This window comes from Pelodiscus sinensis, chromosome 4 (assembly GCF_049634645.1).
Source record: "Pelodiscus sinensis isolate JC-2024 chromosome 4, ASM4963464v1, whole genome shotgun sequence".
Classification (NCBI taxonomy): Eukaryota; Metazoa; Chordata; order Testudines; family Trionychidae; genus Pelodiscus; species Pelodiscus sinensis.
In genome coordinates, this window is record NC_134714.1 from 129722898 (window position 1) to 129750043 (window position 27146).

General features: G+C 51.0%; 2 protein-coding genes and 1 long non-coding RNA gene across 3 annotated transcripts in view; 2 read left to right on the forward strand and 1 right to left on the reverse strand.

Moving 5' to 3' along the window:
- Positions 1-3509: 3509 nt before the first annotated feature.
- LOC112545433 (uncharacterized) lies at positions 3510-6721 on the reverse strand. Its single transcript, XR_003088903.2, has 3 exons — positions 5215-6721; positions 4112-4179; positions 3510-3706 (listed from the first exon to the last, which is right to left on the reverse strand). It is a non-coding gene; the product is annotated as an uncharacterized LOC112545433 (long non-coding RNA).
- A 230-nt stretch (positions 6722-6951) lies between these two features.
- Positions 6952-12040, forward strand: LOC142829358 (uncharacterized). Its single transcript, XM_075928953.1, is given in 5 exon segments — positions 6952-7177; positions 7406-7535; positions 8196-8312; positions 10019-11862; positions 11865-12040. Coding segments are annotated over 5 exon segments (2142 nt in total). The 5' UTR covers positions 6952-7153; the 3' UTR covers positions 11892-12040.
- Positions 12041-19026: 6986 nt separating this feature from the next.
- Positions 19027-27146, forward strand: part of LOC102446922 (uncharacterized) — a 35322-nt gene continuing 27202 nt past the window's right edge. Inside the window, exons 1-5 of the mRNA XM_075928813.1 lie at positions 19027-19200; positions 19407-19536; positions 20243-20359; positions 21865-24145; positions 25293-25319. Of these exons, the coding sequence (XP_075784928.1) occupies positions 19177-19200; positions 19407-19536; positions 20243-20359; positions 21865-24145; positions 25293-25319 (2579 nt within the window). The 5' untranslated portion in view covers positions 19027-19176. The remainder of the gene's footprint in view (positions 19201-19406; positions 19537-20242; positions 20360-21864; positions 24146-25292; positions 25320-27146) is intronic.

Sequence of the window (27146 nt, forward strand, 5' to 3'; positions counted from 1 at the left end):
TTGGTCTGACCCAGTATGGCTGTTCCTATGTTCTTAACGCATATCCTGAGTGGATGTTCCAAGATTCTGCCACGAGTACAGGTCATTTCCTGATTGGCCCACGCTAGCTTTGGCCAGCAGCGTGACGTTGCTCAGCATGTCATGTCCTGAAGTAAAAAGGTCTGCAGGAAGGAGATAGGCACAACTTTTGCCTCCCCCCGTTACGAATTTCAGAAACTGGTTTCGGAGAACACAAAAACCAAGTATATTAACTACAGAAGATGGATTCAAGTTACTATAAGAGATAGCAAACAGATCCAAAGAGATTACCTGTCAAATAAAATAAACTCAAGCTAAATTTAATATGCTAAAGAAACTGGCTTTAAACATCAATTTCTCACCCTAAATGTTATTTTAGGAAGATTGCAGAGGTTCTTGATGGCAAATGGCTTTTGCCTGCAATTTACAACTTCACATGTTTCTTTCACAGGCAAGGCTGCTTTCCAGCCTGGGCTCATCTCTTCTTTCCCGCTCCCATCTTTGTTAGATTTTCACAGCAGTCTTCTTGGGCGGGGAGTCAATGAAGAATAAACACTGATTATGTCAATCCCCTGACTTAAGTACGTTTCACATATGGCCAGAATCCTTTGTCTTCCAGTGAGATTCCACCCCTCATCAATGGAAAAATGGTAATTTTATCATGAGAGGTTTCAGAGGAATAGCTGTGTTTGTCTGTTTCAGCAAAATCAAGGAGTCCGGTGGCATTTTAAAGACTAACACATTTATTAGGGCATTAAGGCATAAGCTTTCCTGAGACACAACTCACTTCCTCAGATGCTTGAAGAAAAAAGAAAAGAAAAAAAGAAAGAATACAGAGATGGGAGTGTGACATCAGTGCTAATTAAATCAGAGTGGATGTAGAATGTAGATCATCTCCAACAGTGACGAGAAAGGGAAAGTATCTGAAGGGGAAATTAGCTATTGTCATGTGAGAACCACTCCGTGTTTCTATTTAAACCTTTTTTCCGGGTGTCAAATTTGCATATGAATTCCAGTTCACAGTTTCTGACTTACAAGCTGCCATTCTTAGGCAAAACCCCCCCAAAATATAAAAAACAGACTGCAACAAGAAACTGCTGAGCTGGAATTCATATACAAATTTGACACACTGAAAAAGATTTAAATATGAATCACATTATACATTACAGTAGTCTCAGAGGGGTACCATGTTAGTCTGTAACTTTCAAAAAGAGTAGGCCTGTGGCACCTTAGAGACTAACACAAATATATAGTATCATGACTTTTCATGGGTAAAACCCACTTCATCAGATGAGCTGGAGTGGAAGTTACAGAAACCAAGATATTTATAACAGCAAAAAAAAAAAAAAAGTACCCGTCAACTGTAGACCAATGTTCATGAGACTAATTAAGTGGGCTGGAAGTGTCCCATTCTTAGATGCTAAGGTAAAAATGCAATTGTTAAAGACAGAAGATGGCTTTATAATGTGGAATCCAGTTAATGTCTTTGTTCAAGCCCAGGGAAACAGTGTAAAATGTGTAGATGAATAACAATTCCATACTCTCTCTCTCTCTCTCTCTCTCTCATTCTCTCTCATTGGCTCGTGAAATTCCTTTGTATAAGAATGGCTACTTTTAAATCCATGAGTGAGTGATCAGGTAGGTTAAAATATTCCCCTACAGGTTCATGTGTGTTACCATTTCTCATGTCTGATTTGTGTCCATTTACCCTTTGTCGTAGAGACTGTCCAGTGTGGCAAATATACATAGCAGAGGGGCATTGCTGGCACTTGATGGCTTCAAGCATGCACACATGAAGTTAAAGAAATGATAAAGAAGGTGGGACTGTAAAGAAATGTAAAACCACGATAATTGGAGATATGGATTTAAATATCAAAATCAACGATGAACAGCCAGAGAGGGTCGATTGATTCAAATATCTTGGAAACACAATAAGCCAAGATGGTACATGCTCTGAGGAAATAAGTATAAGGATCAGCAAAGTGAACACATTCTTGAGCAAATTTATGCCCCAATACATTTGTTAGTCTTTGAAACCTGGCAACTTGTAAATGATACACAGTCAATATTCCTAACTTCAGATACCAAAGTGATACATGCATACAAACAGGATAATCATATCTAGTAAACTGTAACCTTTCCAATTAAACCTCACATCTTGCATAAAATACATCTTAGATATGTTATAATCATGTAACAGCAATATTTCTATGAAGAATATGGGACGTAGTGTCATGGTCACCTTTTACAAAACTATGCAATAGCAGACAGAGGTTGTCCTAAAAGAGAGCTACACATGAAGCAGCTTTGGATTGCACTTCCAAACTAAACCTCTGATATGATCTTTGGAAACTCTAATGAGAATATCAGCACTTAATAATTACGTCTGGAATCAGGTCTAATTTAGCGATATTTAATTATTTTCTCTGGACATCTGAATCCACTCTCTCTGCTGGATTTACAAGGAACGTTTGGTTCTCTTGGGCATCGCAAGTATTCGAAAGCATATGCTAACCCTCTTGGTGACTTGGATGTCTCTCTTCTGGTACCTGCGATATCACAGAATGCTGAACCCACATGGCCCCCACAGTGCACCAAAATTTTTATGGCCCCTGACTATAAGACAGGTCCAACAAGGGGAAAATAACAGAACACCACTGGCTCTCACCACTGGTTTTCACCTACAGCCCCCAGCTAAAACCTCTCCAGCACATCATGAATCTACAACCAATTGTGGAAAATGACCCCTCACTCTCACAGACCTTGGGAGACAAGCCCGTCCTCGCCTACAGACCGTCCACTCAACCTGAAACAAATACGCACCAGCAGCCCCACACCACACCACAGAAACTCTACCCAGGCACTAAAACCTGCAAAAAACCCTGTTGCCAACTCTGTCTGCGTATCTACTCAAGCGATACCATTATAGGACTTAACCACATCAGATACACCATCAAGTGCTGTCCCCTGATACTTCTGTATTTACACCATTTGATGTATATTTGTGCCTAGTAAGTTGTTTTGTAGTGATATTAAGGCTGTTGGCAAAAAAGCAGGAAAAGAGCTTGATCAGGTGATTACTAATCTGCCTGGATACCAGAGGGTATAAAAGCCCTCAGCGCGAACACTGAGCCGCTGTACTCTGTGGGGACAGACCACGTCCATATTCATGGCCTTGGACCAAGACCCTCTGAGAGAGCCTGAAAATATCTCAACTGCCGTGACAAACTGACTTACCTGATCCATTAGCAGCAGTGTCTGAGTTCCTCCTGTACCATTTCACCAGGTGCGGCTGTAGATCCGGATCCAGTTCTAGACTATCAGATCTTGGTGACCTGAGGAAAACTTACCTGTTACGTGTAGGGTATTTTAACCATCATCTGTGAGGGAAAAGGGGTACTGGGCTTTGTATCTAACAAACACAAAACCACCAAGCTGTTTTCCTTGTTAATTAAAATAAACACCTGTGAGTTTATTTTACAGTCACTCTCTCTCCATTCCTGTCAGTGACCAAACAGGTGATTTGGGGAATCCTGAACCTGCAGGATTATTAACAGGGGTTCTTTTATTATTTTAATTTTGAATTTCCCCTCATGACACTGCTCATTCACCTGCACATCTACTAATGTGATATATGTCATCATGCGCCAGCAATGCTCCTCTGCCATCAACATTCGCCAGACAGTCTCTGCACAAAAGAATAAATGGACACAAATCAGACATCAAGAATGGTAACATACAAAAACCAGTTGGAGAACACTTCAGTCTCCTTGGATACTCAGTAAGAGATTTACAAGTGGCCATCCTTCCACAACGAAACTTGAAAAACAGACTTCAAAGAGAAACTGCAGAACTGCAATTCATATGCAAATTTGACACTATTAATCTGGGTTTGAATAGAGATTTGGAATGGGCTCATTACAAAAGCAATTTTCCTTTCCTTTGATTTTCACACCTCCCCCACTAACTGCCGGGAATGGGCTACATCCACCCTGACTGAATTCAGGGTTTGAACTGACTGTAACTATTACAGACTAAGATAAGATCTAATGCAGGATGATTATCCCCAGATCTGCTACTGCAGGGTTCTTACACTCTCTGGCGCTGGAAACAGGACACTGGAGTGGACACACCTCTGCTCTGCATCAGTCTGGCAATTCCCTAAAAATAACACAAGTGATTTGCCTCAGGTCACAAAGTGAGGAACAGAAACCAAGAGCCCTGTATCCCAACCTAGCACTGTAGCCACAAGCCTAGCCTGGCTCCCTCATTCAAGGCACCTAATGCCCCTAGCATGGCCTTGCCTAGCCTCACCCAGAGAATGCAGCAAAGCCACAGCTTATGAGTCCCTCTACTCCATGAGCTGGGCTGCCAGGCCCCAGACCCGAACACCTACCTTGATGGCTCTCTCAGGCTCATTCTACACTACAGAGTTTTTTCACAAAAACTTGTGGAGCGTCCATACCTCAAGCACGTTTTCGCACAGGTAAAATGAAAAAACAGAGGGGTTTTTTCCAGTGTAGGTATTCCTCCTTCTACGAGGAATAACTCCTTTTTGCGCAAGAGTTCTAAGGTGTGTGTGGATGGGGGAACAGGGTTTTTTTGCGCAAAAAGAAGCAATTGAAAAAAGCACAGGTGCCCTGGTGGCCATTCTGTAAATAGCAATCAGTTTCCTTTCAAGAGAGCGTCCATGCTTTTGTGTGTGGACATGCTCTTATGCAAGAAATTTTTGCGGAAGAGTCCCAGCTGCCTGAGGGGAGTTTCTGTGGGACAGAGGCAAGGTCCAGCGGAGGAAGGATGATGTTCGGGTGCTTTGTTTATGTATGATATAATTGTTCCACCGTCTTAAAATTAAATGTTATGATGGTGTTTATGTTAGTAATTGGAGCAACTAAGATGGAGTCTGTGACCCTTGACCTAGGAATCCATATTGGATCTCCTCAGGCACTGACTGCTCAGTGACCGGCCTAAACCGGGTTTTCCCGCCAAGCGATCATGAGGGTTCCATTCTGCTCAGACTTTTCCCGCCTTAGTGACTTTATAAGGGCTGCGTTGCCTCAGTTTCAGGGCTGTCCGCCCTAGGGGCAGCAGCGCATGGGCCCATCTGCTCTACCACCTGACAACGAGGGACAAATCCAGCAGCGCCTGCAGCGGAGGAAGAAGAAGAGGATTTTACCATCCTCACCCATTCACTACCTGCTTGTACTGTCACCAGCCTGCGATTCCTCTTCACCCACTTGTCCAGGGCAGGACATCATGGGACTCCCCAGTGTTCCTCCCCAAGATCGCAAATCAGCCTGTGGATAGCAGGTCCTGGGCACCTCCACTAGCATCACTGCCAGTCTGCAGGAGAGAAGGGTCACTGTACTTAGGGATGTTATTACCATTTTAATCACAGAGTTTGATTTCGTGGGTCTGGGCTTTGAGCCCCGTTTGTTGCTGTCACTATCACCAGTTTGTTTATGTCGGTCTCAGCTGCATTTCCCCATTTCTCCCTTTTGTAATCAATCGCTTACGTTGTTTGCACCTGAACATCGCCTCCGCTTCATTGCACCCACACCGGCGGGAGGAGACAGGATCTACTTCAGCACTTAATTAATTCACAGGTGACAGACACTGTTGGGGCGCTGGTCCTGTGTTTCTGGCAAGGGCACCAAGCGGCATTTGTAACCGTGTTTGCTACTGACACCCTGGAGGTAGCAATGAGAAGGGGAGAGACACTATCCCACGGACCAGCATCCACTGCTCCAGCAGCCAGGGAGGATGCTGGCCTCGGTAACAGAGGTTATGGGGTGCTGGGGTTAAGGGCAACAGGGTCAGAGCTAGTGATCACCGCTGGGCTCGCAGGGATCTGTAGCCATAGTCTCTTGTTGGGACTGGGCCTTATCAGGTGCTGAGAAGTTTCTATAGTGCCCCCTCTAGCTGTGGTAGGACCTGTGGGGCACTGGGAAGTGGCAGGGCTCTGTAGCACTCCCTCCTGCTGGGGCTGTCACAGTAGCTCTCTCTCCTCCCCCCCAATACCTTTCACTGTGCAGCAGCATTGGCTAACTTCTGGAAGAGCCAGGTCCTTGATGTGCCTAACCTTAGACCACTTGTCGTGGTTGGCAGGGTGGTGGCACTTGAGCTGGGGAGGGTGGGGGGAGCAGGGGCAGTCAGCTTGGATACCAACTCCCTTAGCACCAGCCTGCAGGCCAGAATGTGGCATCTGTATGGGGCAGCTGCCTTCTGCCCCATGCAAATACCTCGTGAGCTCCTATAGGACTCACATGCTGCTCAGCACCCCGAAACCCACACAGCCTGCCAAGTGGGAGTTCCTGTAACGCTCATACAGCCACAGCCCCCCTCTACCACACCCACCCACATGCCACAGCCACACAGGCTGGGATCCCCTGTAACACACACCAACACCATGCAGCCCAACCCTTAAGACTGCTGCGCAGCCGAGCCTGGGCCCAGGCGAGCCCATAGACGCACCAGACTCCCGGGCATGGAAGGGCCCGGCTCCAGGCTCTCAGAAGGGAAGGGGCGAGGCCAGAGCAGACAGCTCTCAGAACCCCTGCACCGCTGCAGCACGCAGGGCTCCGGGGGTGATTTAAAGGGACAAGGGCTCCATTGCAACAGTAGCCGAAGCCCAGAGCCCCAGGCCCCATTGAATCATCGGGTCCAGGGGCAGTGGATCCCCCTCCCCCCCGCAGCCCCATCGGCGGGGCTGCCTGGGTCCTCTTAGTCCCACCAGTCCCCACCCCCTTCCCAGGGCCGGAGAGAACCCAGCCCCCTCCCCCCAGCCAGCGCCCCAAGCCCCCGCGGGGCCCCGCTCGCAGCCCGGGGCCGGGGAGCTGGCTGCCCCCTGACGGGCCCCCCGGGCACCAGCGGCAGCGCGCGCCCCCGGCGGCCGGACGCGGGACCCAGGCGGCCGGGGCTGGGCCCGTCCCCCTCCCCTGCTGGCGGCGGCGCAGGCGCGGGGCGCGAGGAGCCGGGCGAGCGGCGCGGCGGGGCTGGAGCAGGTGCTGCCCGGCGCGTCCCGCAGCGCCCCGCGAGCGGCCTCCCCGGGGCGGCGCGGCCCCTGGTCCCGGCCCGGCGCGCGGGCAGCTCCCGGCTGCAGCCCCGGCGCGCGCGGGGGAGGCGCTGCCCGGCCATGGCTGCAGCGGGGCCGGCGCAGGTAGGAGGCTGCGGGTCCCTCCCGCGGGGGTGGGTCCCTCGTGCGCGGGGCGGGGGCAGCAGCGGGGCCCCGGGGGGCTGGCGGGGAGGTCCCGGCAGAAAAGAGCAGCCGGAGGCGGCCGGGCTGGGGCTGGGGGGGCCCGGGCTGGGGGCTGCGGTCGGGGCGGGGGCGCAGGCGCCTGTTCCCGGCCCGGGGCGGCGGGCGCTGAGTGCGGGTCGCTTGTGCCAGCAGCCCCCGGTGGCGTTCGAGGACGTGGCTCTGTATTTCACCCGGGCGGAGTGGGAGCTCCTGTCCCCGCCGGAGAAGCAGCTGTACCGGGAGCAGATGCTGAGGAATTACCGGGCCCTGGTTTCCCTGGGTAAGGACCAAGTTCCCTTTCACTCACTGCAGTAAAACATCGGGGTGCTCAGCTGCCATGTGGCACCCAGAGGCAGCAAAGTCAGCCCTTTGCAGGGCCGCTTCCTGTTAAAGGACAAATCAGGGGTAAAGCCAGGGGCTCAGTTGAGTGTGATTTGCATTAGGTACCTCTGTCCTAGCACAGAGGTGGTTGCAAACAGCCCATGAGCAGCAACCTCTCCTAGGAATCCCTGCACAGCCACTGAGGGCAACAACTGGGTCTCAGGAACTGACTTTAGTTAGGTAAATAAGGCAGGGAGAAAACTCTCTTGCTGCTCATAACCACTCCCCATCTCTGCCAAAAGAATGAAAAACATTAATTTTACTGCAATACAGTGGAACAATGTTTGTTCCAGAAACAAAAGAACTGGTACCGCCACTCATCAACACCTTCAATGACTCCGCTCCCAAGGTATATTGGGAAGGGTCATCGATAGATGTTGCTGCGTCAGAGTATGATGGGGAAAAATCTTTTCTAAAGAAGGTTTACTTCATTATTCTTCTGTTTGGGATGTCTTGTGGGATGTCTGAAGCACTGACAGACACACCCTGACTGAGGTAAATATGTAAGTCCCTGCCACCAAACTTTAGTAATGAAACTGATTCTTTCCTTCCCAAACAGGCTATTCAGGTTCCAAACCAGACTTAATCCACCAGATCGAATTAGGGGCGGCAGAGCTCTGGGTCGGGGATGCTGAGGACTCCAGGAAAAGTTCCAGGCTTGAGAGCCCCATCTCAGGTGAGTCATAATCATCCAGTCCCTTCTGATTTACCCAGGAGGAGAGGGCTACTTGATGTAGAACAGAGGTTCCCAATCTTTTCCAGATGGGGACCCATTTTGACAACTCAGGAAGACTTGGTGACCCAAGGCAATTCAAAAACAGGGGAAGGAGAAGAGAGAGGGTAAAGCCACCTGGGGAGACACTTGGTGACCCTTTTGAAATGTAATGGCGACCCATATTTGGGTCCCCTAATGTAGAAGCAAAGGCAGAGCAAGATGCTTTGGCTGGGAGCAAAAGGGAGACAAATTCAGATTGGGAATTAGAGGCCCTTGTTTATATAGGAGGGGAATTTGCCACTGCAACAGCTCTCCGACTGTGAGATGGATTCTCACTCACTGGGAGTTTATCAGTGGAGATATGCGCCTTCTCACATTCCGATCCCCTCAGCTTCCTCCCCACCTCTGCCACAGATTGTCCAAGCTCAGAATGAATTTTGTTACGAGTAGCAGTATGGAGGTGATATGTTGCATAGTATGCCCATTGATGTGAAAAGGAAGTTCATTCCGTACATAGATATAAAAAAAGTAGAGGGAACACTGTTGACTTTTCATCCGCTTATCCTCTTATCCCGCCTCTTGAGGATTTTAGTTTAGTTCTAGTTTTTCACAAAGAATGACACACAGGGCCCAGGGTGAATGACTTGAAAAGGAATTCATAGAAAAGGAATAAACTATGTTGTTCTAAGCAGCTTTAAACCAGTCTCACTGCATCCCCTTGAAGGGTGGGTAGTGCCTCAGCTGAACTAGTTTAGAACCAATATAGTTAAAACAGCACAACAGCTGGTGAAAAGGCCTCACGCTATAAAAGAAGAGAGTGTAGAACCAGCACCTTGTAAGGTTCAGTTGGGGCTGGTCCTGCTTTGAGTAGGGGGTTGGACTAAATAGGTGGCTTCCTGGGGTCCCAACCCTGATCTTCCGTGACAATAAAAACCTCTGATAGAAATAAAATGAAAATCAGACTGAAAACAAACCGTGGACCCATTTTGATCAGTGTTAGCACTTAGGGCCCAAGTCCTGGATCAGGACCCCGTTGTTCCAGGTGCTGCCTGTTGGCTGAATGAGTTAGAATTTAAGCATCAAAGGAGACCCAAGAGGTGCATGGTGCACGTTGGAGTGGGCGCTAGGCACTGCACAACCAATGTAGGGTAGAACCATGTGAGCCAGGCTGCAGACTTGTCACAGCACCTCCTTGTATGAACAGTTCTGGAGCAGTTGCTGTAAATATAGTGAAAGTCACGGGCCACTACATTTACTGGGACTGCACCATGATTTTTAAAAAACCAGCCTTCCTCCTCGCACCAACCATTCAGCATTTACCCCAGTGCTGCAACCCAACCCCAGCCTGGGGCAGAGGAGTTGAGGTGGGCCAGGTAGGATCTGGGTGGCAATGTCATTCACTGAAGAGTGGCCCGCTTTCCCCACCATCATGACAGGAGGTGGATGGTGGGGGGCAGATCTGAGTGGCCGTGTAACCCTGCAGGCCAGTTGTCAGTGCCCAGAGCGAGGTGTTGCGTCCAGCCCTGTGAGACAGGAGCCACCTTTGCAGGATGAGGCATCCAGCCAAAAAAATGAGGCAATTGCATCACCCGGGACACTTTTTCCTCCTTGACAAATCTGTAGCCTTAATGGTGAGCTAACACTGTGGTGGCTTCTGCTCTCTCCAGCAGGGCCCGGCATCCTGGGAGGAACGAGGACACCATTGGAATACGGGGAGAGCGTAACAGGAAAGCAGGCTCCCACATTCCTCATGGGGATCCACGGACAGGACAGAGTCCATTCTCTGGACAGTTTCAGCCAGAGACCAGACCTGGCTACACACCAGAGACGCCCCATGGACTGGCGTCCCCACAGCTGCATCGACTGTGGCAAGAGATTCAGCAACCCCTTCGCACTGACCCAGCACCAGCGCGTGCACACGGGGGAGCAGCTTCATGACTGTGCTGACTGCGGCAAGGGCTTTGCAGAGAGCTCAGAGCTGGGAAAACATAAGTGCACTTCCGCCGGGCAGCGCCTCCAGTGCTCTGCCACATCTGGTAGGAGTTTCCACAATGCCAACTTAGTGACGCAGAATCGGCGTGTGCGCACCAGGAAGCATCTGCATCTCTGCACCCAATGTGGTAAGAGCTTTACAGACAGCTCAAAGCTGAGAATACACCAGCGCACGCACACCGGGGAGCGGCCGTACCACTGTGCCGACTGCGGCAAGGGCTTTGCACAGATTGGACATCTCCGATCTCACCAGCGCACGCACACTGGGGAGCGGCCGTACCACTGTGCCGACTGTGGCAAGACCTTTGTCCAGACTGCACATCTGAGATTACACCGGCGCATACACACTGGGGAGCGGCCGTACCGCTGTGCTGTCTGCGGCAAAGACTTTGCAGACAGTTCAAGCCTGAGAGTGCACCAGCGCACGCATACTGGAGAGCGTCCCTATCTGTGCACCGACTGCGGTAGGGGCTTTCCAGATACATCAAGCCTGAGAGCGCACCAGTGCAAGCACACCGGGGAGCGGCCACACCGTTGCATTGATTGCGGCAAGAGTTATGTGCAGAAATCAAGCCTGAGAGTACATCAGCGCACACACACCGGGGAAAGGCCGCATCACTGCACCGACTGTGGCAAGAGCTTTACAGATGCATCAAGCCTGAAAGCGCACCAGCGCACACACACCAGGGAGCCACTGCACCACTGCACCGACTGCAGCAAGAGCTTTACACACAAACGAAGTCTGAAAGTGCACCAGCGCTTGCACACTGGGGAGTGGCCTCACCACTGTCCTCATTGTGACAAGGGTTTTTCACAGATCTCTCAGCTTAGAGAGCACCAGTGCATGCACACCGGGGAACGGCCACATCACTGCACTGATTGTGGCAAGAGCTTTGCACATAGCTCCAGTCTGAGATTGCACCAGCATGCACACACCGGGGAACGGCCGCACCACTGCACTGACTGCGGCAAGAGCTTTGCACATAATCGAAGTCTGAGATTGCACCAGCGCGTGCACACTGGGGAGTGGCTGCACAACTGCACCGACTGTGGTAAGAGCTTTAGAGATGCATCAAGCCTGAGAGTGCACCAGCGTGTGCACACTGGAGAGCGGCCACATCACTGCACTGACTGCAGCAAGAGCTTTAGAGATGCATCAAGCCTGAGAGTGCACCAGCGTGTGCACACTGGAGAGCGGCCGCATCAATGCAGCGACTGTGGTAAGAGCTTTAGAGACGCATCAAGCCTGAGAGTGCACCAGCGTGTGCACACTGGGGAGCGGCCACATCACTGCACTGACTGCGGCAAGAGCTTTGTATGTAGATCAAGCCTGAGAGTGCACCAGCGCACGCACACGGGGGAGCGGCCACACCACTGTGCTCACTGCAACAAGAGTTTCACGCAGAGCTCAAGCCTGAGAACGCACCAGCGAATGCACACTGGGGAACGACCATACCAGTGCACTGATTGTGGCAAGAGCTTTGCAGCTACATCGGGTCTGAGATCACACCAGCGCACGCACACCGGGGAGCGGCTGCTCCACTCTGATTATTATGGCAAGAGCTTCAGCCAGGCCTTTATGCTGAGCTACCATCAGTGCATGCACACCGAGGCCTGGAGCGGCCATTCCAATGCACTGTCTGCAGGAACGACTTTGCAAATAGCTCACTCCTCACAGTGCACCAGTGCTCTTGCACCAGGGAGTGACCGTACAGCTGTGCTGACTTGGGCAAGCGCTTTTCTCAATTGGGCTGTCTCACCTGGCACAAGATCACGTGCACTGCCAGGGCCTGAGGGGCTTCTGGCAGCTACTGAGCCTGCAACAACATGGTTCTGTCCCCATGATGCCCAGCAGAGACTGTGGAGCAGAGAAGGGGACTTAGCTGAGCAGTGTGGAGAAGAGCAGACGGGCGGGGGGACTTTAGAGCACATGGTCACAACCTACTCCGGGAGGGACTCCCTGCTTGTAGCTGGGATCCAGCCAGATCTCTCTCTCTCCCATACACACACAGCTAGCAAGGATGCAGCCAAAATCCACACCCCGCTTCCCCATTTAGATGGGAACCAGCCAAGAAAGCTTCCCCACACACCTGCCACGGTTCCCACCGGTGAGTGACAACTAGAGGTGGCATTTGCAGCCCTATCTCAGCCTGGATGGGGCTGAGGGACAGGGTGGGGACAACCCAGTTCATGTGGTTGATGGAAGACTCAGGAACTGCTCATTCCATCTATTTTAAATAGAAATGTGTAGAATGTATAACAAGTGTTTAATCAGGTGTCTCTTTTCTATTAAAGAAGCTGATGCATTCAGAGGGCATATGGAGAAGCCCATGTGAAATTTAAATCTTTAAGATGAACCAACCACAATATTGTACGGCCTCACTGACCACGAGGCCTGATGAAATACGTGACTGGCAGGTGCACAGAGTTTCCCAGGGCTCCTGAAGGAATTCTACACCAAAAAATTCTCAGTATTTTAAAATTCTGCATGTTTTAGTTGTAAAAAAATAGTACAATATAATTACACTACTTTCAATTGTTTTGCTAATTTACTTCAAAATACCTATCAGCAACTATACAAACAACAGAACAGATCGAGGAAGTAATTTTTCACAAATAGATTCCTGATGCCTAACTGGTTCGGTCACAGAGATTCTTGAGACTGTCACTTGATGGGCTGATCAAACCCCTCAGCCAGAGCCTCTGGTCTCCCCAAGCAGAGGCACAGGGCTGGGGGGTCACAGCCCACAGCACAGTAATACAGACACTTAGGCTATGTCTACACTGCAGGCTTTTTGCGCAAGAACGGCTGTTCTTGTGCAGAAACTTGCAGAGCGTCTACACTGCACACGCATTCTTGCGCAAGTAAATTTATAGTACAGCGTCGGAAAATGGGGCTTCTTCCGGAAGAGTTATTCCTCTCCCCACAAGGAATAAGCCCTGTTGCACAAGAGCACTTACACAAGAGGGCAGTGTAGACAGGCAACGTGAGTTTCTTGTGCAAGAAAGCCCTATGGCTAACAGAGCTTTCTCACACAAGAGAGCGTCCACACTGCCATGGATGCTGTTGCGCAAAAGCACGTGGCAGTCTGGACGTGCTCTTGTGGAAGACCTTTTGCACAAGAACTCTTGCGCAAAACAGTTCTTGCGCAAGAAGCTGCCAGTGTAGACGTAGCCTTAGAGTAGCTTAGATCTGGGAAGGCTCAGTCACAGGGACTTGACACAGTGCCCAGGTGCATAGCCCCAAATAGGAACTAAACCTCTTAATAAATCCATCTTTCTCTGTATAAAGTTTATACAGAGTGAGCTCAGACGTTGTTCTTCCCCCTTTTCCAAAGGAAGAAATGATTTCCCCCCTCCCCAGAAAATAGTTATTTCCAGTGGGTTTATTAATAAACAGAAAGTGATTGATACATATTTTAGAGTGTGTCTGTCTGTCTGTCTCCATTTGTTCAACAACAACTCCTAAACCAGAGTTTCTCAAAGGGGTCCACGGATCCACTCTTGAGAAACCTGCTAGTTGGCCGCTGTGGTTTGTTTATTTACCAGCTTTGCAGCCATGGAGCCTGGCAGCTCCCATTGGCTCCAGTTCGCCGTTTGCAGCCATGGGGAGCTGCGGGAAGCAATATGGGCCTGGCCCCCCCTTCCTGGACCCCAACTCCCTCCCAAACCCCACACCTCCTCCTGTCCTGAGCACGCTCCCACACTGCCAGCCCCTTAGCTCCAGCATGGAGCCCCGGCTACACCCCAGTTGCTCCAGTCTGACTCCAGAGCTTGCACATCTTAGCTAGAGCCCTCACCCCCTCCTGCATCCTCCCTACTTCAACCTACAGCCCCCTCCTGCACTCTAACACCTCGTTTTTGACCCCACCCCAGAGCATAGGGAGCCCCACAAAATCTAATAGTCCCAACCCCCAAAATGTGTTTATCTGGCCTTGGAAGGGAGTGGGGAGTAGTGAATACAAGAGGGCCCAGGCCAAGTTATGCTGCCTGTGAGTGTCACAGTAAAAGATGAGTTGGGCTGTGTGATGTGTTGGGGTGTTTCAAGAGACCACACCCCAGGCAGTGTATGGGTGTCAGAGAGGTCTGTGTGTTACAGGCAAGGTGCAGGACTGGAGCAGTTTCTATACTGGGGGTGCTGAGAGCCAGTGACCCAACCTGGTAACCCCTGTACGTACTGGACACCACTTCCAGCCAGAGGCTGCCGCAGCACCCCTAGTTCCAGCATCTGTGGTTACAGGAGAGAGAGAGAGAGTGAGTGAGTGTGTGTTACACAAGGTCTAACCCAGATCATAACTAGTGCGTGTTTCAGGAGCTCACACCCCTACCCCTGCCTAGCACCCTGGGGAGGGCAGCTGCCCCATACACATGCCATGTCCTATCCTCAGTGCTCGTGCCCCTGCTGGCCACCCCTGCCCTCTGAGCCAGACTGTACCACACCAATACCATCTACTCTGGCCACAACGAAAGGTCTAAGATCAAAGGCCTGTGGGATGCAGCCGGTTCTTCCACGTTCACCATGCTGCGCTCTGCCACAAAAGCTACAGTGGGGAAAGAAGGGATGGTTTATGTGCATGGCACAGCCCCAGCCAGAGGGGGTACTACAGAGCCCTGCCAGCCCCCACAAGGACTTCCAAGCTCCCCAGCACCCCTTGCACCCACATGCAGCCAAAGGGGGTGCTATGGAGCCTCCCAGCCCACCCTTCAGCTCCAGCACTGACTCTGCTGACCCTATCCCCAGCACCCCTAACCTGTTACCCAAGGCCAGCATCCATCATGGTTGCTGGAACAGAGGATTCTGGACTGTGCGGTAGTGACTCCCCTTCTCATCCTTTTTCCACTGGATCATTCCTCTGTCCCACAGCACCTCCCTTCAGGCTGCTGGGTCTCTGTCTAGCAGCTGCTTTGCTAGAAGTGGGAGAGCTCAGTCCCTGTGGGTCAGATGGTTGGAGGTAACAGCTAACAGTGGCTGAAGAAGGGAAGCGGTTTGGGGCAGGGAGGGTTACCCAGGGCCTCAGAACACATGGGTTCTACCTCTGCAGGGAGGGGAGCATAAAGGTTAAGTTCTTGGTTTGATTTTGATGTCAGTTCTGTTCACAAGGTAAAATGTGTGACTTGGAGGGGTGGAGACAGTGTAGCCAAAATGTAGCATTTAGTGTGGTACAAGAACATAAGTATAATAATAGTAATAAGTCCTATATAATGGTTTGCTTATATCGTTATACGTCTGGTATGCTTCTATTTCACCCTGATTAGACAATGTTGGCGGTAAGGTCTTCCTTCTTGTTAGTATTACAAATTAAGTGCAGACAAAGCAGTGTCCTTTAGCAACTGTAATAATCCTTTCTAAAATGTAATCCCATCTGAAACTCCCTGCAAAATCATTGAACAGGAAATTCTCTGTAACTTGTTTGGTGTGAAAGTCTCGGGGAGGGCAGGGGGGTTGCCTTGGGAGTCTCTAAGGAGCTACAGGACTATTCCCTGTTTGGTGAGTGGTGGATGGGTGTATCGTGAATAAGTGTGAAAGCCATCACCAATGCAAATGGTCAAGAAGTGAGAACCTCGAAGACAACCAGGAAGCATCTGTTGTGCTCTGTACTAGGCAGGGAGACACCCCAGGAGAGAGAGACAAACGAGACAAGGATGGCCTGATAACTGTGGAAAACTTGACATTAACACCACATAAGGATGAATGACTGCAGCATGACACTATAATACCCATAGACTCAACAGGGAATTTACATATATAAAATGGGGGGCTTTAGCCAGGGGCCTCTGGGTTTGGTCCTACAAGCTTCAGAGGAGCCTCGAATCACAATCCACAGATTGATTTGAGCTAGGATACTCTAGTAACTATAAGACTATCTACAGGGTGTGCGTGCGTGCGTGTGTGAGAGAAAATGAATGCATATGCTGCCTTTCATGCTGTATTTTCAATAAACACTGCCCATTGCTCTTTTCCCCAAAAGAGATCCTGTGTGCTTCTTCTGTGAAGAAAGGCTGTGAAGTACCATCCTGGATCCAGGGGCTCTCCATCATGCTGCAGAGCCCAAGTGTCTGGCCTGAGCCCCACAAACCCCACTGACACCTCAGCTACCACTTGTCTCCCTGATGCTCTGGGGGAGCAGGCAGCTAATGGGGGGGACCTTTTTGCTAGGCGCTTTTGAATTTGTTGGGAGCTGAAGGCGCATCTCTGAGGAGGGGGAGTGTGCAAGGGTGCTGAAGTTTGAGCTCACCTGTATTTCATACTTTGAGATGTGCTTAAAATACAAGTCCTAGATCCAGGGGCGGGTCTTAACTGCAAGAGTTTCGCACCTTCCAGGTTTGCCTCCGGGGCAGGAAGTTTGTGTATAGAGAATAGCAGAGTGATTTAAGATAACAAAAGTAATCAAAAGCTTCAGAGGTGTAGCTGAGTTAATCTATAACTGGAAAAACTTTAGTCTAGCAACACCTAAAAGACTAACAAAACAAGATTGTATCATGAGCTTTAGTGGGTACAACCCACTTCTTCAGACGAAACTAATAAAGTAACTGAAAGGATTGTTAGATGATCATGAAAACATTGCCAGGTATTCCACTTTAAATAGAGGGAAAAACCTGCATTAGGACCCTGCAGTTCAACTTACTCATAAATGATCTTGGAAAAACAGTGAGGTGGCAACATTTGCAGATGATACAAAATTACTCAAAATAGTTAAGTCCAAAACTGACTCAAGAGTTACAAAGGGATCTCACAAAACTCAGCAACTGGGCAACACATAGGCAGACAGAATTCAATGTTGATACCTGCAGAGTCATACACATGGAAAAATACAATCCCAACTATATATTATACAAAAATGATGGGGTCTAAAATAGCTGTTACCACTAAAGCAAGTGATCTGGGAATCCTTGTGGATAGTTCCCTGAAAACATCTGCTCAAAGTGCAGTGGCAATCTAAAAAGCTAATAGAATATTGGGGTTCATTAGGAAAGGAATAGTTAATGAGACAAAATAGATGGCCTCTATATAAAGTCATGGCATGAATACCTGGTTCCCCACGATTAGGGGCAAGGAGCAGCTTCCATATGAGGAGAAATTAACAAGACTGGGACTTTTCAGCTTGGAAAAGAAATGACTGAAAGGTGGGAGGCTATGTTAGAGGGCTAGACAGTCATGAATGGTGTGGACTAATAGAATGAGGAAATGTTATTTATTCCTTCACTAACAAAATAAGAAGCTCACCCAATGAAATGTATAGACAACAGATTTAAAACAAATAAAACTCATTACTTCTTCATGGCCAGCCTATAGAACTGTTTGCCAGAAGCTGGGAATGGGTGACAGGGATGGATCATTTGTTGATTGCCTCTTCTGTTCATGCCTTCTGAAGCACCTGGCATTGGCCACTGTCAGAAGACAGGACACTGGGCTAGAAGAACCATTGGTCTGACCCAGCCTGGCCGTTCCCAAACTTGTGGTTCCCAAACTTTTCAGCATCACACCCCCTTTCTGATTTTTGAGAAACCCTTTCCTCCCCCTAAAAAAAATAGCAGCAAAACTTGTTGAGAAAAAAAAGGGAACTGACCAGGGACCAAAAAAAAAAGCAGCAAAACTTGGGGGGGGGGGGGGCTGGGTCGCCTCATGCCCCCCTGGAATTTCTTCAAGCCCCCCCAGGAGGACACGCACCCCCAGTTTGGAAACCCATGTTATATACAGACCAAATGTATCTGTCCCCTGCTGTAACCCACCAAACCAGGGTGGTGAACCTCAGGCCCGGGGGCTGAATGCTGTCCCCAGCTTGCCTGGATCCAACTCCCAAGGCTCAGGCCCCCCTGCATTGGGGAGCTTGTGCTGGTGCTCCAAACCCCCTGCTATCCCACCACAGGACTGGAGCACACAAAATATACTAGGCCAGGCATTCCTAGGCTCTGGTGTGTGAGAAAAATGGGAGTGTCTTTCTCCTTCTCAACTGGGCGCCATGTCAGTGAGGAGTTTTTTTGTGTGGCCCTCGACTGATTTTTCTGAGGGTCAGTGGCCCCCACCCAAAAAAGGTTCCCCATCTCGTAAATAACAACTATGCAAATAAAATGTTACCTGTCTGCTAACCCACTCACCCCGTCTTATCACTGTGCATTCTTCTACCTCCAACCCCAGAACCCTCTGACCCTGTCCAGCCAACCCTGGTACCCTGACTCTCTGTATTATTAAACCTGCCAAACCCATCATCTGCTATCCCCTAGATCCCACTAACCCCCCATTACCTCACAAGTCTTGCCAAGCTTTGAGTTCCCCTGACCAGGACTGGCCTTACCATGAGCCGAACTGAGGCGGCCGCCGCAAGTGCCAGACTGTGGGGGAGCTCACTAGGACCCAGAGAATTTAGATCTTTCAAAGTTTTGGCCCAAGCGAGGCGGTATGGGGGGCTGTAACTGTTACCCCCTTTGTCCCTCCCTGAGTGGGGTCAAAACCCTGCACAGGGGCTGGCAACACCCCCCCAGCTAAACTCCAGCTTCTCTCCCCGCAGCCTGATTTCTCCCCTCCAGCCCCTCTTCTGCCTCATTCCCCCCCAGACCAGTAAATTCCTGCCCCTGCTCATTCCCCACTGAGCCCCTTTCTCGTGCTTGCAAAGAGCCGGGAGCAGCGCCTGGATGCAGTGAGGGCAGCAGCCACAGTAGCTGCTACTGAGCATGCTCCGAGCGGGTGCGCAGGCGCAGTACGCCCCAAGTAGCGCATTGAGAGACGGAGCCGAGGGCGGGGCTTCCCCGGGGCAGCGCAGCGCCTGGTCCCTGCCCGGCCGCAGGCGGCTCCCGGGTGCAGCCCCGGCGCGCGCGGGGGAGGCGCTGCCCGGCCATGGCTGCAGCGGGGCCGGCGCAGGTAGGAGGCTGCGGGTCCCTCCCGGGGCGGGGGCAGCAGCGGGGGCGGGGGGCACGTCCCTGGGGGAGGTCCCGGCCGGGCAGAGCAGACCGGGGGCGGCCGGGCAGGGGGGCCTGGGCGGGGGGCGCGTCCCTGGGTCGGGGGGGCCGCAGGCGCCTGTTCCCGGCCCGGGGCGGCGGGCGCTGAGTGCGGGTCGCTTGTGCCAGCAGCCCCCGGTGGCGTTCGAGGACGTGGCTCTGTATTTCACCCGGGCGGAGTGGGAGCTCCTGTCCCCGCCGGAGAAGCAGCTGTACCGGGAGCAGATGCTGAGGAATTACCGGGCCCTGGTTTCCCTGGGTAAGGATCAAGTTCCCTTTCCTAAAAGCGGTGCAGTGTCTGGGTCCTCTCCAAGCTTCAGCTGCCAGGTGTGGCTGCAGCCCAGTGATGGCAAATGTCAAATGCCAGGCTGGCTCCCTGCGAACACACAGCTCAGGGCTGCAGAGCCTGCGGTTAACTTTTGTGTGACTTGCATTATGTACCTTAGTCCTGGCACAGAGGTGGTTGCAAACAGCCTACCAGCAGCGGGAATCCCTGTCCAGCCACCCAGAGCAGCAGCTTTGACTCAGGAATTAATTTGGGCAACTAAGGCAGAGAAACAATTATCCTACTGCTTGCAACAGCTCCACACCGACCCCAAAAGAATGGCAAACAGTGTTAATGTAGCCACCATACAGTTGACCAATGTTTGCACCCTAAACAAAAGATCTGATAGGTCTGTAACGGCCCCACCTGTCAACATCTGCCATGTCTCAGCCCCCCAGAAAGTATCAAGAGGGATCATAGACATTACTGCTTCAGAGTATGGCCTGAACTGAGAGGGTGGGAGATGAGAAGAAATCTCCTCTAAGGGATTTATTTCATTAATCTCCTGCTTGGGGTCTCTTGTGGTATCATCTGAAGCAGCACCAGACATATGCTGACTGAGATCAGTGTATTTTGGTGCTGGGCTGTCCCCTGCCCCCAAAACTGTAGTAATAAAATTGATTTCCCCCCCTTCAAACAGGCTATTCAGATTCCACACCGGATTTAATCCAGCGGATTGAGCTAGGGGAGGCAGAGCTCTGGATCCGGGATGCTGAGGATTCCATGGAAAGCTCCTTACCTGAAAGTCCCTCCTCTGGTGAGTCATAATCTAGTCCCTTCTGATTTACCTAGTGGCTAGGAGAGGGAAACAAACAGAGCAAGATGCTCTGGCTGGGAGCAAAAGGGAGACCAATTCAGATTGGGAATTAGGGGGCAGCGTTTATCTAGGAGGGGAATTCACCACTGCAAGAACTCCCCTAGAGACAGGATGGGTTCTCCCTTCCTGGGATTCTGTTGGTGGAGATGGGGCATCTGTGTCTCAAAGCTTTGCTCTTGCTCAGTCATAAATTACTGGTTGGAGGCAGGAATAACACAGTGAGTTGTCTGGGCTTGAGGTCTATGAATCCTGGAAATGTAGGCCAACACATCTAGTCCAGATGCCTGCAGCGAGGCCATAGGTGCTGGAACTAGAGCTGCAGCGTTGCCTGGCTTGCAGTCGGGATGTTAGCCTACAGTCATTCAAATGATTAACCAATAAGGGTGGATTTATTCGTTGATCCAAATGACTACATGCACACACAGACATGCCCTTGCTGCCTCTGTATCCTAGAAAAGGACTCACTCCCCACAGAGGAATAAACTATGTTGTTCTAAGCAACTTTAAACCAGTCTCACTGCATCCCCGTGAAGGGAAGCTCAAACCAATATAGTTAAAACAGCACAACAGCTGGTGAAGAGGCCTCACGCTATAGAAGAAGAGAGTGTAGAACCAGCAACATGTACAGTTCAGTTGGGGTTGGCCCTGCTTTGAGGAAGGGGTTGGACTAACTAGGTGGCCTCCTGCGTTTCCAAACCTGATCTTTGGTGACTCTAGGACAATAAAAACCTCTGATTGAAAACAAACCATGGACCCATTTTGAACAGAGCACTTAGGGCCCAAGTCCTGGATCAGGGCCCCATTGTTCCAGGTGCTGCCTGTTTGCTGGACGAGTTAGAACTTAGGCATCAAAGGAGACCCAAGAGGTGCATGGCACTCATTGGAGTGAGCGCTAGGTGCTGCACAACCACTGTAGGGTAGAACCATGTGAGCCAGGCTGCAGGCTTATCGGGACATTTTGTATGAACAGTTCTGGAGCAGTTGCTGTAAATATAGTGAAAGTCACGGGCCACTACATTTACTGGGACTGCACCATGATTTTTAATAAACCAGCCTTCCTCCTCACACCAACCATTCAGCACTTCCCCCCAGTGCTGCAACCCAACCCCAGCCTGGGGCAGAGGAGTTGCAGGGTAGTAGGGAGCTAGATAGGATCTGGGTGGCAATGCTATTCACTGAGGCAGGCCACTCTTCCCCCACCATCATGACAGAGAGCAGGAGGCAGATCTTAGTGGCCGTATAACCCTGCAGGTCAGTTAGTGCCCAGTGCGAGGTGTTGGGTCCAGCCCTGTGAGACAGGAGCCACCCTTGCAGGGTGAAGCATCCAGCCAAAAAAATGTCCTGGATACATGAGGCAATTGCATCACCCGGGGCATTTTTTCCTCCTTGACAAATCTGTAGCCTTAATGGTGAGCTAACACTGTGGTGGCTTCTGCTCTCTCCAGCAGGGCCCGGCATCCTGGGAGGAACAAGGACACCATTGGAATACGGGGAGAGCGTAACAGGAAAGCAGGCTTCCACATCCCTCATGGGGATCCATGCACAGGACACAGTCTATCCCCTGGACAGTTTCAGCCAGAGACCAGACCTGGCTACACACCAGAGACGCCCCATGGACTGGCGTCCCCACTGCTGCATCGACTGTGGCAAGAGATTCAGCAACCCCTTCGCACTGACCCAGCACCAGTGCACACACACGGGGGAGCAGCCTCATGACTGTGTTGACTGCGGCAAGGGCTTTGCAGAGAGCTCAGAGCTGGGAAAACATAAGTGCACTTCCGCCGGGCAGCGCCTCCAGTGCTCTGCCAAATCTGGTAGGCGTTTCCACAATGCCAACTTAGTGACGCAGAATCGGCCTGTGCATACTAGGAAGCATCTGCATCTCTGCACCCAATGTGGCAAGGACTTTACAGACAGCTCAAAGCTGAGAATACACCAGCGCACGCACACCGGGGAGCGGCCGTACCACTGTGCCGACTGTGGCAAGGGCTTTGCACAGATTGGACATCTCCGATCTCACCAGCGCACGCACACTGGGGAGCGGCCGTACCACTGTGCCGACTGCGGCAAGACCTTTGTCCAGACTGCACACCTGAGATCACACCAGCGCACGCATACTGGGGAGCGGCCGTACCGCTGTGCTGTCTGCGGCAAAGACTTTGCAGACAGCTCAAGCCTGAGAGTGCACCAGCGCACGCACACCGGGGAGCGGCCGTACCTGTGCACCGACTGTGGCAAGAGCTTTGTACATCTCTCACATCTGAGAATGCACCAGCTCGGGCACACTGGGGAGCGGCCGTATCACTGTGGTGATTGTGGCAAGAGCTTCATCCATGCCAGTATGCTGTCGAACCATCAGCACACGCACACTGGGGAGCGGCCACATCACTGCGCTGACTGCGGCAAGGGCTTTGCACATAAATCGAGCCTGAGAGCTCACCAGCGCGTGCACACTGGGGAGTGGCCGCACCACTGTGCTGACTGTGGCAAGGGCTTTGCACAGATCTCACAGCTGAGAATGCACCAGCGCACGCACACCGGGGAGCGGCCGTACTGCTGCACCAAGTGCAGCAAGAGCTTTGCACATAGGGCAAGTCTGAGAGTGCACCAGTGTGCTCGCATTGGGGAGCGGCCGCACCGCTGTGATGATTGTGGCAAGAGCTTCAGCCAAGCCCACATGCTGACCCACCATCAGCGCACGCACACCGGGGAGCAGCTGTACCGCTGTGCTGACTGTGGAAAGACGTTTCGCAATGCCAACAAGCTGACCCAGCACCAGTGCACTCACAGTGAGGAGCAGGCACATCACTGTGCTGACTGCGGGAAGGGATTTTCACTAATTTCATACCTGAGAGCACACCAGTGCATGCACACTGGGGAGTGGCCACACCACTGTGCTCACTGTGGTAAGGGCTTTGCACAGATCTCACAGCTGAGAGTGCACCAGCGCACGCACACTGGGGAGCGGCCGCACCAGTGCACAGTCTGCAGCAAGAGCTTTGCACATAGGTCAAGCCTGAGAGTGCACCAGCGCACGCACACTGGGGAGCGGCCGCACCACTGCACTGACTGCGGCAAGAACTTTACAGATACTTCAAGCCTGAGAGTGCACCAGCGCGTGCACACTGGGGAGCGGCCGCATCAGTGCACCGATTGCAGCAAGAACTTTGCACATAGATCAAGCCTGATTGCGCACCAGTGCATGCACACTGGGGAGCGGCCGCATCAGTGCACCGATTGCAGCAAGAACTTTGCACATAGATCAAGCCTGAAAGCGCACCAATGCGCACACACCGGGGAGCGGCCGCACCACTGCACCAATTGTGGCAAGAGCTTTGCACATAGAGCAAGTCTGAGAGCACACCAATGCGTGCACACTGGGGAGCGGCCATATAGCTGTCACGACTGCAACAAGAGCTTCAGCAGTGCTAGTGCAGCCACTGACCATCAGCGTGCACACACCGTGGACTGGAGCGGCCAGTCCAGTGCTCTGTCTGGAGGAACAACTTTGCACACAGCTCACACCTCAAAATGCGCGAGTGCTCTCGGACCGGGGAGCGGCTGTACAGCTGTGCTGATTGTGGCAAGCACTCTTCTCAATTGGGCTGCCCCGCCCAGCACCGGGTCACATGCACCGCTGCTCCCGACAGGGCCAGAGGGGCTTTTGGCAGCCAGTGAGCCTGACACAGCGCCGGCAAATGCAGAACAGGGAGTGGCTCAGTCTCCCTGATGCCCAGTAGAGATTGTGTGGCAGGGAAGGGGACTTGGCTGAGCAGTGTGGGGAAGAGCAGACAAATGGGAGGACTTTAGAGCACATAGTCACAGTCTGTTTTATTAAGGACCCTCTGTGGGGTTCCCTTGTAGCAGGGATCCAGCCAGCTCGTGCGCTCTCTCTGCTTCCCCCTGTCGCTCATTTAGCTAGGATGCAGCAAAATACACACTCTGCTTCCCCATCGAGATGCAGCCAGCCAGGAACATCCCCCCCCCCCCACCTACCATGTTTCCAGTCAGTGAATTACCTCTAGCGGTGGGATTTGCAGCCCTGTCTCATTCTGGGTGGGGCAGGACAACCCAGTTCATGTAGTTGGAAGAAGGCTCAAGAACTGTTTGTTGCATAAATGGAACAGAAATGTGATTCAAGAGCTATGTACATAACGTGTAACAAGTGTGTTAACCACGTGTCTCTTTACTATTAAAGAAACCGATACATTCAAAGGACAGGTGGAGAAGCCAATGTGAAATGTAAAATCTTTAAGATGAACCAACCAACATGTTCTAAGGCCTAATTGACCATGAGGCCAGATGAACTATAACTCCTGGGGGAATTCTATACGAAAAAACACCCTAACGTTCTGCATGCAATATAATTTGTCAAAATAATACAATATCATTACACTCTGGCAGGTAACAATGATTTACACTGGGTTTATTAAACAAAAAGGTGATTTTATCAAGTATAAGAGTAGGATTTAAGTGGTTGTAAGGGATAAGACAGATCAAAGTAAGTTACTAAGCTAAATAAAACATGCCAGCTAAGCTTAATAGAACTTGTTACATGTGATTTCTCACTGTAACAGTATTTTAATTATCTTTCTCAGATGCTAGTTTGGACCTAATCTTTCTGCCTTTAAGAACGTAAGAGGAGTCATACTGGGTCAAACACAAGGTCCATCTAGCCCAGTACTCTGTCTTCTGGCAGTGGCCAATGCTACATGTACCAGAAGGAATGAACAGAATAGGCAATCAGGTGATCCATCCGCTGTTGACCATTCCCAGGTTGACAAATAGAGGCTAGGGACACCATTCCGGTTAATGGCACTGATGGACCTATTCTCCATAAATTTTTCTACTACTTTTTTGATCTCTGTTATAGTCGTGGCCTTGATGAAGACATCCTCGGGTAAGGATGTCCACAGATTTGACAGTGTGTTGTGTGAAGAAACACTTCCTTTTGTTTGTTTTAAAGCTGCTACCTATTAACTGCATTGGGTGACTCCTAGTTCTTGTATTATGGGAAAGAGTAAACTCTTTATTCACTTTTGCCACACCAGTCATGATTTTATAGACTTCTATCACATTCTCTCCCCAGCTATCCCAATTTCCAAGCTGAAAAGTCTCAGTCTCATTAATCTCTCTTCATATGGCAGCTGATCCATGTCTCTATTTTTGTTGCCCTTTTTTGATTTTTTCCCAGTGCCAAGATATCTTTTTTTGAGATGACATGACCACTGCTGCATGCAATGTTCGAGATGAGTGTACATCGCTCTATATATTTTAGAATGTGTCTGTGAATCCATCTGTAAGTCTGTCTGTCCAAGAAGTCCCACATAATTAGGGATCAGCTGCAGAGTGGGAGGATGGCTGGAGCCCGCCCACAGAATTACCCCCTCCCCTCATACACACACACAGGCTGCAAGACAGGGTCATTTCCCCATGCAAGGCCCCCCTTGGAGCAGCTGTAGGCTGGGGGCCAGCAACAGGCAGGGGGCTTTCTTCCCCACCCAGGCTGCAGAGGGGTGAGGGAGAAGCACCAGCAGGCTGGAGAGTGGCTCACAGAGCCCCAACCTGACAAGCATGCAGACCTGGAGCTCCTGTCCAAGGAAGAGCCGCCCTCCAGGGAGTACTTTGGGAGGAGCTGTTGGCTGGGGAACACTGCCATGGCCTTCTGGGGTTGTGTTCATGTACATGTCTGACAATTCTGTACTTTACTATAGTTACAACCAATTTGCCTGACGTTAAGACTTACTGGCCTGTAAATGCCAGGATCGCCAACCCTTTTTAAAATCTGGCATCACGTGAGCCATTCTCCTGTCATTTGGTACAGAAGAGGATTTAAAGGATAGACTACAAACCCCATCACAATTTTGCATTTGAGCACTTTCAGACCTCTCGGGTGAATGCCATCTGGTCCTGGTGACTTATTACTGTTTATCTCTTTGTTCCAAAACCTAGTGGGGATTAAATACATTCTGTTGTGAATCACTGTTCATCATTTCATAATGTTAATGGTTGGTTTTATACACTGCGATCATGACTTTGTGGAACCAAAATGGAGTCCAGAAACTGTGACCCTAAATTATTGTTATTGCATCAGCCACAAAGGGCCTTTCGGTCTGGAGGGTGCCGGCTAGAACCAGATCAATCTGATTCTTCCCGCCAGAGAGCAGCCGAGGGTTCCATCTCCTCAGCGTTTTTTCCCGCCAAAGACTCTATATAAGGCTCTGCGCGGCGGCAATGGTTGCTGGCCAGCTCAGTGAGGGTGCGGGCTGGGGCTATGTTCACGTGCTGCCGTTAGCCACCATTAGGGGTGTATGCTGGTTGGATCTCCTGGTGGCTCAGGCTATTGCTCTGGAAAACATCACTTTTTCCATCGCGGAGGAGGAAGAGACGTCTACTGACCATCTATATACTGCGAGGTGGAAGGAAGCCGGTGTGCCCCATTGCAGCGCTCTGCCATGAAACTGCAATGGGGCACTTAGCTGCACAGGGAGAGGCAAGGCCTTCCCAGCTAGGCTTCCTGCAGGCTGCCGTGCTAGAATCAGGTGGCCTGGCATGTTAGAGGAGCTGCCTAGGGAGCATCTGGGTCTGCCCCAGCCTGGAGCCCCCCATTTTAAGGGGTGGGAGCCTGCAGCTGCACTTACTCTAGTTGCTGTTTTTTAAAATTTTTGTTGACTAGGGAGCGAGGGAAAATTCACAGCCTGCTCTTGCTCCTGGCTGCCCAGAGGAG